This window comes from Periophthalmus magnuspinnatus, chromosome 21, assembly GCF_009829125.3.
Source record: "Periophthalmus magnuspinnatus isolate fPerMag1 chromosome 21, fPerMag1.2.pri, whole genome shotgun sequence".
In the NCBI taxonomy this organism is placed as follows: Eukaryota; Metazoa; Chordata; class Actinopteri; order Gobiiformes; family Gobiidae; genus Periophthalmus; species Periophthalmus magnuspinnatus.
Window position 1 is genome coordinate 29,683,584 of NC_047146.1, and position 14,128 is coordinate 29,697,711.

At 38.4% G+C, this 14,128-nt stretch overlaps 2 protein-coding genes across 2 annotated transcripts in view; both read left to right on the plus strand.

Moving 5' to 3' along the window:
- LOC117389813 (sterol 26-hydroxylase, mitochondrial) overlaps positions 1 to 7,297 on the plus strand; it is a 32,353-nt gene extending 25,056 nt beyond the window's left edge. The window contains exons 6-9 of the mRNA XM_033987535.2: positions 3,442 to 3,608; positions 5,041 to 5,122; positions 5,846 to 6,052; positions 6,311 to 7,297. Coding sequence (XP_033843426.2) covers positions 3,442 to 3,608; positions 5,041 to 5,122; positions 5,846 to 6,052; positions 6,311 to 6,454 — 600 coding nt within the window. The 3' untranslated portion in view covers positions 6,455 to 7,297. The remainder of the gene's footprint in view (positions 1 to 3,441; positions 3,609 to 5,040; positions 5,123 to 5,845; positions 6,053 to 6,310) is intronic.
- Positions 7,298 to 9,729: 2,432 nt separating this feature from the next.
- The window catches only part of slc15a2 (solute carrier family 15 member 2), a 31,034-nt gene continuing 26,635 nt past the window's right edge, over positions 9,730 to 14,128 (plus strand). Inside the window, exons 1-2 of the mRNA XM_033987456.2 lie at positions 9,730 to 9,975; positions 13,110 to 13,197. Coding sequence (XP_033843347.1) covers positions 9,967 to 9,975; positions 13,110 to 13,197 — 97 coding nt within the window. The 5' untranslated portion in view covers positions 9,730 to 9,966. The remainder of the gene's footprint in view (positions 9,976 to 13,109; positions 13,198 to 14,128) is intronic.

Sequence of the window (14,128 nt, forward strand, 5' to 3'; positions counted from 1 at the left end):
TGTGAGCGGCTATTTTCTGCACACACACAGTGTGTGTATATATATATATATATATACATATATATACACACACACAGTATATGACTACAGTATACATGTTTTGCATATTTTATTTTGCACAGACTTTCTGCAAAATGCCACACTTCAAATTCATGCAAACTGATATTTTTGCATCCAGTAGATGCGTCCATTCAGCAAAGTAAAACTCCCACATCACCGACAGTAAATGCAACAATTGAAGTACAGAAATACCGGGCAGAGCCAAACACCGGCAGACAGAAATTAATTTCCACATTTATTCACACTGGCCACCATGTACCTTTTGCACTCCAGCTTCATCTGTGCCCTGTGAGAGGATTTTTTCTAAAACAGGAGAAATCCTCACAAAAAAGCGGAACTGCCTTAGTCCTTCTTCTTTAGAGAAGCTACTTTTTTGAATAAAAAACAATGTAAAATATTGGGGTTTAATTCTCTTTATTTAATTAGAAGCACTACTACAAGTAACACAAGTGCATTCCTATTTCTAATAATGTGTTTCACTGTGATATCACTGGTTTTGTAGTATATTTGTTCAATTAATGGCACTGAGGTGGAAACTAGATTGCAGTACATTTTATTGACCTCTTCATGACGCCATAGAGTAAATGAATCCTTATGAAGTGTCGGTACATGTGCCGGCACAGTTGACTGAAAGTATCAATCTTCATGGGGCTTCATCTCACCATCACTAGTGCAAGGTGATTAGCGGAGCAGGTAGTTGAGGGCTGGGTCGGCAGTGGGCGTTCAGGTGGCTGGTGAGGCTGAGGAGCTGAGTGGGTCCAGGGAGTGGGATCTGACGAGGAGCAAAAAATATCCAGTTTAGAACAAGTAACAAATGCAAGAACATGGGACTAAGCCTAGCAGAGTTGTACCACTGTGGATATGACAATCTGACGCTGAGTGTGTGGAACTGACCCACTTTGTCCTCCCCAGGTGCAGCTTGATTACTGATGCGGTGCAGGTGTGCAGAGGTGGTGCCAGAGTCTCCACCCAGCTCTGGGCACAGACACAGAAAGGAGGGGGAAAGACAGCACAGAAACACAAGGGCAGACTGGGCTCATGACAACTACACAAATACAGAGCTCAAACATCAATATTTGTCATATTGCATATAGGCCTAATCTGGATAATTTGGGTTAAAATGTTTCTTTTAAGTTTAGTTTTAACTTTTAAGTTTAGTTTTAACTTTTAAGTTAAGTAATATCTTATTAGTAGATTATTTCATATTTTGATTGTGCCTTTGCTTTACTGTAGGCTTATATGTGAATTTCAAATTGAGAATATATTGTATTATTTGGTAAAACAGATTATAAACAATATCTAAGCCCGTATTTTGCATTTACTTATAACGATTATTGGATAAACCTTTATTAATGTGGTAATAGGCTAAGTGAATAAGAAATCAGAATCCCATTGAAATTAAATATGAAAAGGAAAATGTTAATTGCTTTTAGTTGACACTATGGTGCTTTCTCTAGTGTTATCACAATACAAAAATTTCAAACTCAATTTTGATACTAAAGAATACACTCAATACTGATTACGATATCATGATGGAAATAAAAAAAAAAAAAAAAGTTCTTTAGACAAGTTTGTTAGTTCAAGAATGTTTTTGATTCTATTGGGCCCTATATTGCTAATGTTGTGAAGCTTTCTCTGATATCTGGTTGTTTTCCCAGTGCCCTGAAACATGTTGTAAAAAATATTCTTTCTAACTTAAGGCCCATTTCAAATTTGGCTTTGTCAAAGGTTTTAGAAAAGGTTGTATATGACCTACAGGCTTACTTTAATCTGAACAAAATTCAACAATTCCAATCTGGTTTTAAATCCCAGTACAGTACTGAAACCGCTCTTTTAAAAGTTTTTAATGACGTACTTTTAACTGTTGATTCCGCAGTTCTTTATCATTTAGATGTATCAGCTGCCTTAGACACAGTGGATCACAGCATCCTCCTGTCCTGCCTGGAGACACATGTGGGCATTAAGGGTACTGCACTCTGTTGGTTTCAGTCCTATCTGTAAGTCAGGAGTTTTCTGAGAGCCTAGGACAGTACTTGTCTTCTGTGTGTCACTTAGAGTACGGTGTGCCCCAAGGTTCTACTTTAGCTCCAGCCCTTTTTGCTCTGTACATGCTTCCACCGTGTGATGTTTTTAGAAAGCACAATGTAGCATTTCATTGCTTTGCCGATGACATTCTGCCTGTGACTGCCAATGACAGCCAGACCACAGTCACAGGTCTATAGAACTGTCTCAGAGATGTGCAGACTTTCCTGAGCACAAACTTCCTGAACTTAAATCAAAATAAAACGAGATTGTGGTTTTTGGCCAATCTTACCCACTACACTACTACACTACTCAGGTGTGACAGTGTGATTGTCTGTCCACTTATTGTCGCCCTGCGGTGAGGAATCCTTGGCTGACTGTGGATTCCATGTTCAAACTCGATAAGCACATTAGCTCTGTCATAAAGTCTAGCTTCGTTCTGTTGAGGCTCCTTGCCAAAGTAAAGCCCTACCTCCCACAGGCATCCACCCATCCATCCATTTTCTTAAGCTTATCCAGAGCAGGTTCATGAGGGCAACGGTCTAAGCTTGGACTCTCAGACTCCCCTCACCCCAGACACGTCCTCCAGCTCCTCCGGTGGGACCCCAAGGCTTTCCCAGGCCAGCCGAGAGACATAGTCCCTCCAGCGTGTTGTGGGTCTTCCCCGGGGCCTCCTCCCAGTGGGACATGCCTGGAAAACCTCCCTAGAGAAGCATCCAGGAGGCATCCTGAGCAGATGCCCAAGCCACCTCAGCTGTCTCTACTCCGAGCTCCTCACCCTATCCCTAAGGATGCGCTCGTCCACCCTACAGAGGAAACCCGTTTTGGCTGCTTGTATCCACGATCTTGTCCTTTTGATCATTACCCAGAGCTCATGACCATAGGTGAGGGTAGGAACGTAGATTGACCGGTAAATCGAAAGCTTTGCCTTTGGACTCAGCTCCTTCTTTACCACAACGGACCGACACACCGACAGATGCTGCACCGATCTGCCTGTCAATCTCACAGTAGTGATTTTAGCCATTAAGTTGTAGTACTTTCTTTTATATTACCATGTGGTCTTACAACTGTGTAATCCCTCAGCTGTTCAGGTAGGTTTCATAGTGGTCCATGGGTGTATACTAGTCTATGTGTCTTATACTTGTTCTGATACAGCTCAAGATCATTCTGAAGCTAATCAGAAAAGGTTCATTTCTGTCCTGTGCATGTAACTTTTTAAATATTGATACCTGCACAAATGAGCAGCTAGTTTCAATAATAGTTTTAGTATTGGTTACTAAATTTGATTTTTCATACTTTTAACAACCCTTTTGACGTACATTGCTTTTAGTTGACTTTATGGCATCTTCTCTGTGTCAGACGTCCAACACTATGTGCTGGACCCTGTACCATTTGGCCCGAGAGCCAGAGATCCAGAAGCAGCTGTATCAGGAGGTGAGCCACATTTGCCCTGGAGGCCGAACACCCACCATTGACGACACGGCTCAGATGCCCTTTATGAAGGCCGTCGTCAAGGAGACACTACGGTGAGAGCTGTACACATTTAAAGTGCATTCTTACTATATTTTTCTAATTATTACTTGGTTTGGTGGAATAGTACTTGTGGTAAATATTTAGTATGGTTTTGCAGCAGTTAAGTGACAGTTTGTGAAGAAACATAGAAAACAAAAAGTTGTGTTTGTATGTGAACATCATAACAGAGTTTAATGGAGCCCAATACTTGTGCACATCACCCACAGTGAGGGCTCGTTCCGAATTGTTTAGATCATAGCTCCTAGGCCCTAGTTCCTAGCCTCCTTTACATTTGGAGGTATGTCACGGGGTCAACCATAAGAATAAAAGGCAAAGAAGAGAAGGCGCTTCAGCTGCGCTTGGAGAATCAGACTGTCCTAACCAGCAGCAGAAACAATAGAGCAGTCACGGGACACTACAGATGTTTAATAAAAAACTGCAACACCCACAAAACTACAATAAGCGCTCCTCATTCTCCTCTACTGCACTGACTAATGAATATTTCAACATGGCAGTGTACTTAAATGACTTCAGTGTTTGCACTGCAAAAATCTCCACAGACTATAATCTCTGACTCTGAAAAGTTTAAACATAAATCACCTCCAATATGTTGATATTCGGCCATGCACAGGACAGTTGAATATTCTCCAGACTCACTATCACAACAAATATTCCACCAAATCCTGTCCTTTAGTCTGTCTACAGTGGAGCATAGAGCAGCACAGGGGGCTCTGTCAGCTGAGTTGATGCAAATTAGCCATGTGTCTTTAAGTTTTGTTTCTAAAAACGTAAACAATGTGCGCAGATCTTCCCATGTAATTATGTATCTACAAATAAAGCGCATAAAGCTGTGATAACCGTAAAACCATTTATTTTCATTCTTATATAAAGTTTGCTTTATCCAGTTGATTTATATAATGTATAAGGGAATACAACTTTTAATACATTACAAAGTCTTCGTGACGAGATCAGCTGTGTTTGGAAACCCCTGGGGAAATATGCACTGTATTGTGGGATGCCTCATAGCTCCTTACCACTTCTTAGGAAGCCACTGAGGTTCCTGTACTAAAGGAGCTATGAAAAGAAGCATACAGGAGCCTTTTCCTAACTCCTTAACTCAGCAGACTATTCAGACAGTCCTTACCATGGCAGATAGTGACACACATCCAGTTTTGACTTAAGGAGTTAGGAGCTTTTGTGGCAAGTTTGAGAAATTCGGAACTAGACTGACTAGCCTATAAATAGGCACACCTGTGCACACCAGAATGTGATTGTTGTTGCCTAGGAACTCCACAATGTGGGATATCAGTTCGGTTCCCACCCTTTCTGTTGTGTCTCGCATGTGAAAGCAACAATAAGCCAGGTCGACAAATCTTAACTGTTTACTATTGCCTGGAACAGAGTGCACTGCTACACTGTAGTTACTGTGAGTACTCTGTGTTCTAGGATGTATCCCAGCATCCCCAGTAATGCCCGTATCTCAATGGACAAAGAAATCATTGTCGGAGATTATCTGTTCCCAAAAAATGTAAGTCTTTGCAAAATCTGGGCTTAAAGTTATTAGCAATTAAAGGTCCTGTACCTGATTTTTTCCATATATTTGAACAAAATGTGTTTTGCCCCACTTCAGATTCAGATATTGTATAAGCAGCTCAAGGCCTTCCCTGCAGATTCCCAATATTTTACCCATTAAATTGCCAGATCAAGAAAGCAGGGAAGTCAGTTCTGATTTCTTTACACATATAGGTGAATTCCAGTGATGTTTACAGAGATACAGAGTACCATAAAGGGGCGGGCGGGAATCGGCTCATATTGGGCACGTCCAGGGATCTTTTTCTTTACCAAATCTTTTTAGATTAATATTCACAACACCATGATCCATAGTTGCCATAGATTATAACTGGGCTTGGGCAGTATGGTGATAAAAATCAAATCATGATCTCATCCCTGTGCCAATCTGCTATTTTGGTAAATTCATCAGTTTGGGAGTCCCTGTTTTTTTGGGGGTTTTTTTCCCACCCACTCCTCCTATTGGTCAGCCTCCCCCATGTGTGAGTGGATTTAACCAGTCACAGTGAAACGCAAACTTTCAGAAACAGCAGATAGCTTTAGGTACCTCTTAAAATCTGTATAAAAGATAAAAAATATAAAAGAAAACATGAATTGTGATCTGACACCAGAAAAGTTACATAGTGTACCTTTTATGTACCTGTCTTATCATCTGTTTATTATAGTGTCCTGTGTTTTTCAGACACTGTTCCACCTGTGTCACTTCGCTGCCTCCCATGATGAGCGCGTCTTCCCCAGCCCTCGTTCCTTCCAGCCCCAGCGATGGCTCCGCGGCTCAGAGCAGAAGTCCCAGATGCACCCGTTTGGATCAATCCCGTTTGGGTTTGGGACCAGGGGGTGTCTGGGGAGACGGGTCGCTGAGCTGGAGATGCACCTGCTGCTCACCAGGGTGGGTATAACACTTTACACAAGGGGAGAAACAAAACAACAAAACAGATCATAGTAAAACAATATAATATTAACCTGATTTTTATTGTCTAGTAAATTTGCAGTGGTTCCAAAGTTATTCCTCAAGTTTTCTTTCTAATAATTGGATGATAATACGTTTTATAATTAGATGTAGACACAGCAACTCATCTTGAACTACCGTATATAGGCCTACACCTGTTGATTTGAAATCTCTCTTCTTTTGTGTTCCATGCTGAAGTTGATCCAGCGATTTGAGCTCAGACCAGACCCTGTTGGCTCAGAGGTGAAGCCCATCACCAGAACCCTGCTCTGCCCTGAAAAAGACATCAGTCTGCAGTTCATAGACCGGACACTAGGAGCAGCAAATAGCCACATCAGATAGACACAAGATATTGTTTCCACTCACTCCACTGATTACATCTATGAGGACGTAAAGGTGTACTATGGAACTTTTTGCTTAACAAACAAAAACATCTGTAACTGAATCAAAGCAAAATAAATACAGTAACTCTAATGCCCCACTGTGGGACATTCCAGGCAAAGCAATCACATCTCATTTGAAAAAAGGTGGCAATCTTTCACTAAATTTGAAGTAGCAGTGTAAGAAACACAAATCTTCAAATCATTTCATACTGTCAACTGTCTTACTGTCACCTGTAGACTTACAGTGGGAAGAGTAACCAAAGCTTTTACTCACTGTTACTTCAATAAAAATATTACTAAAGTGGAGTAAAAGTATTCTGATAAATATAATTTCTTTAAAAGAAGTACTACCCACCTCCGTGCCTACACCACGTCCAAACAGTTTGCTATGTAAGCCTGTTCAATTCACTTTTCAAACCAATATGATTCACCATTTTATGTAATAAATTATTATGTAAATAATAAAGTATTTTTGAAATAGCTTTAAATGACCTAAATCATCCAAACTAGTTTTAATAAGCACTAACCAAACTGTCACCTAACCATAAAGCCTTACTGTTAGTTTATCAAATTGTTTTACTGTCATTTTAAGTAATATGCACACAAAAAATGTAATTGTGATTTTTTTACATTTTTATTTTTTTAGATTGATATATTTTGTTTGAATGAAATGTCCTACTTTGCTAACTACTTTAAGTAATCAGTTGCTTTATATGCATTTCACAGATTATATTTTCAGTTTGAGATATATTTCAATATAGCCAGATAATGGACAATGCCACTAAAATAAATGATTAGATTCAACATTTGTAGATTTTCATTTTGAATATTTCTCATGCAAACAGTTTATAGTTGACAGAAAGGGACATCAGCCCATAAAAACTACAATGTAAAAACATCCAGTAATTAGAATTTTACTTAATCTCAGACATACCACTAACACATCTATAGTATTAGTAGTACAGCACCAGATTTAGGAACCAGAACTCTATGTAAGATTTTTATTTTAACTGTGGAGTAATTTGGATCAATGATGAACACTCAAATGGCACAGTTTGCACTGTTACACTGTTACACAAAGTAATTCAAGATGCCTTTACTTCCAATGTAAGTTAAAGGTGTGGTAGGATCAAACTAGTTCCAAAAGTACAATCTATTCAGAAAGTTATTCAAGAATATGTAAGCATAGTTAACATTATTATATTTAAGATTTTACTACAAATCATGCCTAGTCTTTTCTCGTTTTATATTTTTGGCAAAAGTTATCATTTTACTACATTGGACATGGGCAGCAGAGGTAATTGCATAACTGTTACCTAAAAACCATGATGTGAATAAGGGCCTAAAACTAAACAAAAAGAGTTATGACTTGACAAATAAAAATAAAAGAACACCTATTTTGACAAGAGCACTAGATAGACAACTGGCTCCCTCTAGTGGACAGAAAACTGCAGTTATTTGAACTCCCATCAGATCCATCCATCATAAGTGTCTGTGACCTCTAGTGATTCATTTCCTGTATTCCTGTATTTTCACCACCTAAAATGTATAAATACATACAGGTTTCATTAGACTCCAGAACATGGAATATGTTAAGAGAAGAGGTTTGATGATTCGGACATGTAGGAATTACATTGCATTGACACAGAATGCAAATTTTGGGTTTTTCAAAGAAAACCTATTTTGTCTATAAATATATACATCGGCATGGTGTCAAGCTTCATCTGGGTCAGATCTACTAAAACTCTTGTATTCACAGGGATTATTCTAAACAAATAATCGATTAAATGAAAGATTAATCGATTAGTAACATAATCATTAGATGCAACCCGGAGTTGGGATCTTTCACAAGATCTGACCCAGATCAAGATCTGACCCATCTTCAGGAAGAGCAGCTGTAGCCTATAGAAACAGGATGTCCACCACACCTGGTCTAGGGATGAAATCATTTCAATCATTTTCGGGTCTTCTGTCCAGGTGAGTCTTGATGTAGTCTGGGTTTGATCCTGGTATAATCCAGGTTTTGTTACAGGTTTAGTTAAATTGTTTTTGTGTTTTTTGTGCAAGTGTAAACGCACCCTTACAGTGAGGCAAGACGGTGATTCACCCTCAGATTGGGATTAAAATCTGATGAAATAAACTTAATGGTGAAGTAATATGGTTTATTTATAAGCCTGACAGCAACAATCACATGTAACTTTGTGCTTAATCATTGCCACCTTGCCTCTATGACGTCATGGCTTCATTGCTTTTCCTGGAATGTTCCACAGTATGATATTAAACTCTCAATGGAGGCAAGCAACTCAAAAGCCACCAAGTTACAGGTAATTTCTGTGGAGAGGGGTGCCAGTGCACAGTAAGCATTGACGTGTTCCTTGGTATTTTTAGCAGTAAAACACGTATACTTGAATAAATGCAAGATTAATGCCACACTGTGGGACATTCCATACAAAGCATCCATGGAGACAACCAGATGCAGCAAATTCTACAAGTTACATCAGGGGTGTCCAAACTTTTCTCATTAAGGGCCACATATAAAACACAGACAAAGCTGAGGGCTGATTGAGGGTCGCCAGTACAGTGAATACTTCAAATCTGCTTTATTATTACAAGTTAGACTGAAACACTAAACCTTTGTTCATGCTTATATCCTCCGTGGGGCACATTCAATATTTGATATGGGCTTGTTAAAGTACATTTTCAGAAATGTACAGTAAAAAGTACTGTTTAAAGTAATATGGTCCAATTCACCTGGAACCTTGAGGGCCAAGAAAAATTGGTCTGAGGGCCGCATTTGTTCCCTGGGCCACAGTTTGGGCAGTTTACGTAGTGGGCCTTTAAATTGAGTTTGCCTTTTATTTGCCAATGCCATCTTTTAAGGCTTAAAAGCTCTAGCCTGTTATGCAAATATTCACTAAGTAGATCTACGTCTTATTGACTTTTCGAACTTTATTTAGATTTTTAGCTTTTTTTATTCACATCATGCAAAATGGTGGTGACCTCAAATGAACCATGAAGCGGCTTAATGTGGAAATGTGGTAACCTCCTTATGATAAAACAGTGACAATAACTTAACTTACGGCAAATGTATTTAGTCAGCATCACAATCATTTGACTTCCTTGAACAGTACATGTGTTCTTTTTATTTCTGGCGCACATCTGTTCAGACTGAGGCTTGTCCCACCTCAGAGCCTCTGCTCCAACAACAGCGCTGCTTTTGTACAACAGGAGGCCACTTCACTGCGCTCGAATAACGGGACTCTACTGTCGCCATTGGATAACTTCACCAAAACAACCCTCCATAAAAGTGCTATCGTGCATACTTTCGGAGTAAAACATCAACTTAGCTCGTAAAAAGCGGATCGAAGTTGCACGTTTCGGTCGGTTGTGGGCTGGACTTGTTGAGAGAAAAACATTGGATACACGTATTCAGCAGCGAAGAGAGGACGACTGCACTGGACGGCGAGCAACATGCCAGGGGTAAATAATACCTTTAGTAAATACACGCTTTTGGCTAAAAATAAGTTTGGTGATGACAGGTTTTGCAAGTTTGATCGACGCTCTTTGCACTCCCGAAGAGCTTTAAGTCTACTTCTTGCGATACTTTTAACTTTTCTGTCTGCAAAAGCGCAAAAGAGAAGTAGTCCCTGTATGCGCTAAAGCCGTGCCATAGGTTCTGGTGCAGTCTGTTCTAAAGATTGGGTTTGTGAGTATTCGCCGTGGTCAGGCTTTAGCTGATGCAACAAGCGCATCTTTCCTCCGGAGCCAAGTCCAAGTCTGGATAGAGTTACTACAGTACTGCCAATATGGTCCCCTAGTCTAGACCTAGGACTTTATTCAGGCAAATTGCTTGGTAGGACTATGTTACTACTTTTTCTACTTTTAAACATACTTACATTTTCCCCCCCTATTTGCTGCCAATATCAAAGATACAATTTACATAAAGTAAAATTAGTATTGTGGCCTAAATTTATACCTACATCTAGCTATAGTTTTGACCCTGCACCATGTTTTAGTTCAAACACGCCATGCAGAGTTTAGACTGTTTTGTTTTTTTTGTTGTTTGTTTTGTTTTTTTGTGAACTGAATGTGTCCAAACATACTGTTCGCACTGTTCCTTTAAGACATCCAATGTCAACACAGTAAGTCTATCCTGTCATTGCATTGTATTCTATACAGCATGACTGATTTGGGATATGACTAATTCATGAAACATAACAACGCAAATAAAGAAATTATATCCAGCTTAATAGTCTAATTAAAGATGCACTATGTAACAAAGTGTAAGTAGTAAAGTACTCTACTTAAGTAGAATTGTTAGGTATCTGTACTTAACTTAAGTACATTTTACACTGGATACTTTTTACTTTTACTTCACAACATTTGAGAGCAATCTGTACTTTCTACTGCACTACATTTTTGAACTGGACTGAAAAGTAAAAAGTACTTTTTAAATGTTTCGAGGGATTATTTTTTACCATGTTTGTGGAAACATCCTGAATAAAGTTTTCGAGTTCAAACAAAAATGAATACATAAAATTCATAAAAAAAATAAGAAATGTATTGATATTGCTGCTGTTGACCAAAATATGTGTAATTTTAAAATTAATATGACTACATTTAACACTTTAACAAATGAACAACATTTGTGTGAAATACTTTTACCTTTTACACTTAAATTTTTAAACAGGTGATACTTTTACTTTATCTTTTTACCTCTGCATCTGTACAAAACTGAGTACTTCATCCACCACTGCTGCCACCTGCATGTCTCCATGGAGATGTTATCGTTTTGTCAGAATATTCTACAGTACGGCATTGAACCTAACTATCTCCATGGAGACACACAGGTGACGCCAACCAGGCTAAGTTACATGTAAGATTGGTGGAGAGGCAAGCTTGCTTACAAATACCTTTACGCAATCCTGTGGAACATTCCTGGCAAAGCAATTATGCTCCATGGAGGCAAGGAGGTGGCAGACTACAAACCAGAAAAATTGCATATTGCGTTGTTATGGCTTTCTTTACCCTAAATCTTTACTTGTATTGTTATGGATCTCTTTGACCTAACCTCCATATTACCATCTGTTGTTATGCACGGGTGTATCTCTTGTTTGTGCGTCCAACGGCCTCCAGCCACTTGGACTAGACTAAACGGGTATGATTGTCTTGATGGTATAAATACACTGTATGTATTTTCATTTGTTAGCTGAGAACGAGGCGACACTATTAGGGACAATTCCACAACAGCATCTTTAAATATGGGTCAGAAAGATCACAACAAGATCTATCACAGCACTATACAAGATTTTTAGAAGAAGTTATATTTTATAATCAATATTCATGTCCTTGTTTAAACCATGGTGCTAAAGCTATACTAATACAAGAATGCATTTCAAAACACATCTGTAAAGGTGTACAGGATTTGCAGGTTTTATGCAGTGTAAGAGCCCATGTATTGGGATATTACCTAAATAATTGCAGCCTTTAAGTAGGCCTGCTGAAGAAAATATAGATGATAAATGATAATATTGAAACTAATTTATGTCACTGACACAATAACCCTAAAGTAAAATTATCCCCCCAAAAATATTCTAAAATGTATAATATGGTTAAACACAAACTGACTATGCAGTTAAATCATTATGACCATTCAAGTAACAATTTGGATTAGCCTTTTACTTCTACCACTATCTATTCCTGGGTTTCAGCTGTTATATGCAACATTTTGGTGGACTTTTTCCTGTGATACAATATTTTGTTTTGAATTGTTAATTGCTATGGCAACAGTCCTAATTAGCGGTCCTAGATAGTGGTCTATTAAGGACTAGATCAGACCTGGTTTAGCTTTGTGTGGGATATTTTTGGATAATTCGTTATATGACAGCCATTGAGTTATCAAATAAAAAAATCATATAAAAATTTTGACTGAACTGGGACTAAACCAGGACTAAACCGGGACTACACCTAGACTAAACCAGGACTACAACACAACCAAAATTAATCTACATCAGAACAATTAATTTTTAGACTAAAAGCCCTGTTTTAAACCTTTGTTTAGTCCAAGTTTAAACTTGCTTTAGAGCTGCTTTAGTCTTTGTTTATTCCTAATTCAGGCTTCGGACCATAAATAACCCTTGCTTAGTCTGGTTCCAATTTAGTCTTAGTTTAGGTGTAACTTAGCCACGTTTTAGAGTCCTTGTTTGGTCTAAGTTTAGACCTGATTTAGAGCTGCTTTAGTCCTTGTTTATTCCTAGTTCATATTTCAAACCATATACAATTGCTTATTCTGGTTCCAATTTTGTCTTAGTTTAGACCTGCTTTAGAGTCTTATTTAGTACAAGTTAAGTCTTGATTTAGTCCCGGTTTAGTCCAAGTTTAAACCTGGTTTAGAGCTGTTTTAGTCCTTGTTTATTCCTAGTCCAGACCATATATAGTGCTTGCTTCTATTTCATATTCAGCCTGGTTTGATGTTAACTTAGTCAAAATTTTCATTGGTTAAAATAAAATAAAACATATCATTACCTCTATGTAATATATATTGCTATATCTTCACTTGTTATGTTTAAGTGTTTTATTTTAATTTATTTAAACTTTTTTTTTTGTTGTTGCAGAAACTATGTGGAACCAACTACCCAACCAGTATCTGTTTTATTGTGGTGAATGAGTTTTGCGAGCGCTTCTCCTACTATGGCATGAAAGGTATGTCACCCTCACATGCCCTATGAGGTCCAATTAGACGCAGTTACAAGTCCTTTATGTGTGAAATGGCCATGAAGAGAGGCATTGTGTGTAAATGTGTGACCAGTGCAGCTTGTTAAAATGGTTCTTCAAGGGATGACAGTCATGATAGGGAATCATAAGCCATATGGAGATTTGTTTGATAAGATAAGGTTTGATTTTTTTATTTTTTTTATTTGATAAGGTCAGCTTGTGTTATATGACCTCATTTGGATTCTTTATTTCCTGTCCTATGCTACAATAAAGTCTACTCTAACCCCTTATTAGGCAGTTACTAAGCCTGAATCATTCATAATACTCATTTGCTCTATTTGCTCCTTATGGATTAAGTCTTTGTTCGTGCTCTGTTAAGGCTGATTAAAATTATTAATAGCTATAATAAAGTGGGACCCTTTTTTCAAATAATCATTTTATCCCACCCACTCCTCCCAGTGGTCAGCCTCTGTCACACTCTGAGTGAGTGAGATAGAGTGAAGTGTGGTACAGTGGTCCCTCGTTTATAACCCACAGTAGGTGAAATCTGCGATGTAGTCAGCTTTATTTTTTTTACGATTATTATATATGTTTTGCAGCTGTAAAACTCCTCACCTCACACTTTATACACTTATCTCAGACAAGCATTAACATTTTCTCACACTTCTCTCTTGTTTTATGAATTAGTAGTGACTCACACGTATTTCTCAGTTCCTCTGATCGTGCCTCTTCATCCTGGCGCTGCTCCGCTGTAGTGTCGATCATGTAAATGATTATGTAATTTGGCTGAACACATTCTGTACTGTACAGGAGACACGGCACGGAGGAGACTGATGGACAATGGTCTGCAGTCCCTTAGCCAATCACGATGCAGAACACAATGCACGTTCATACGCTGTAAAAAAGCATGCAAAGTTGC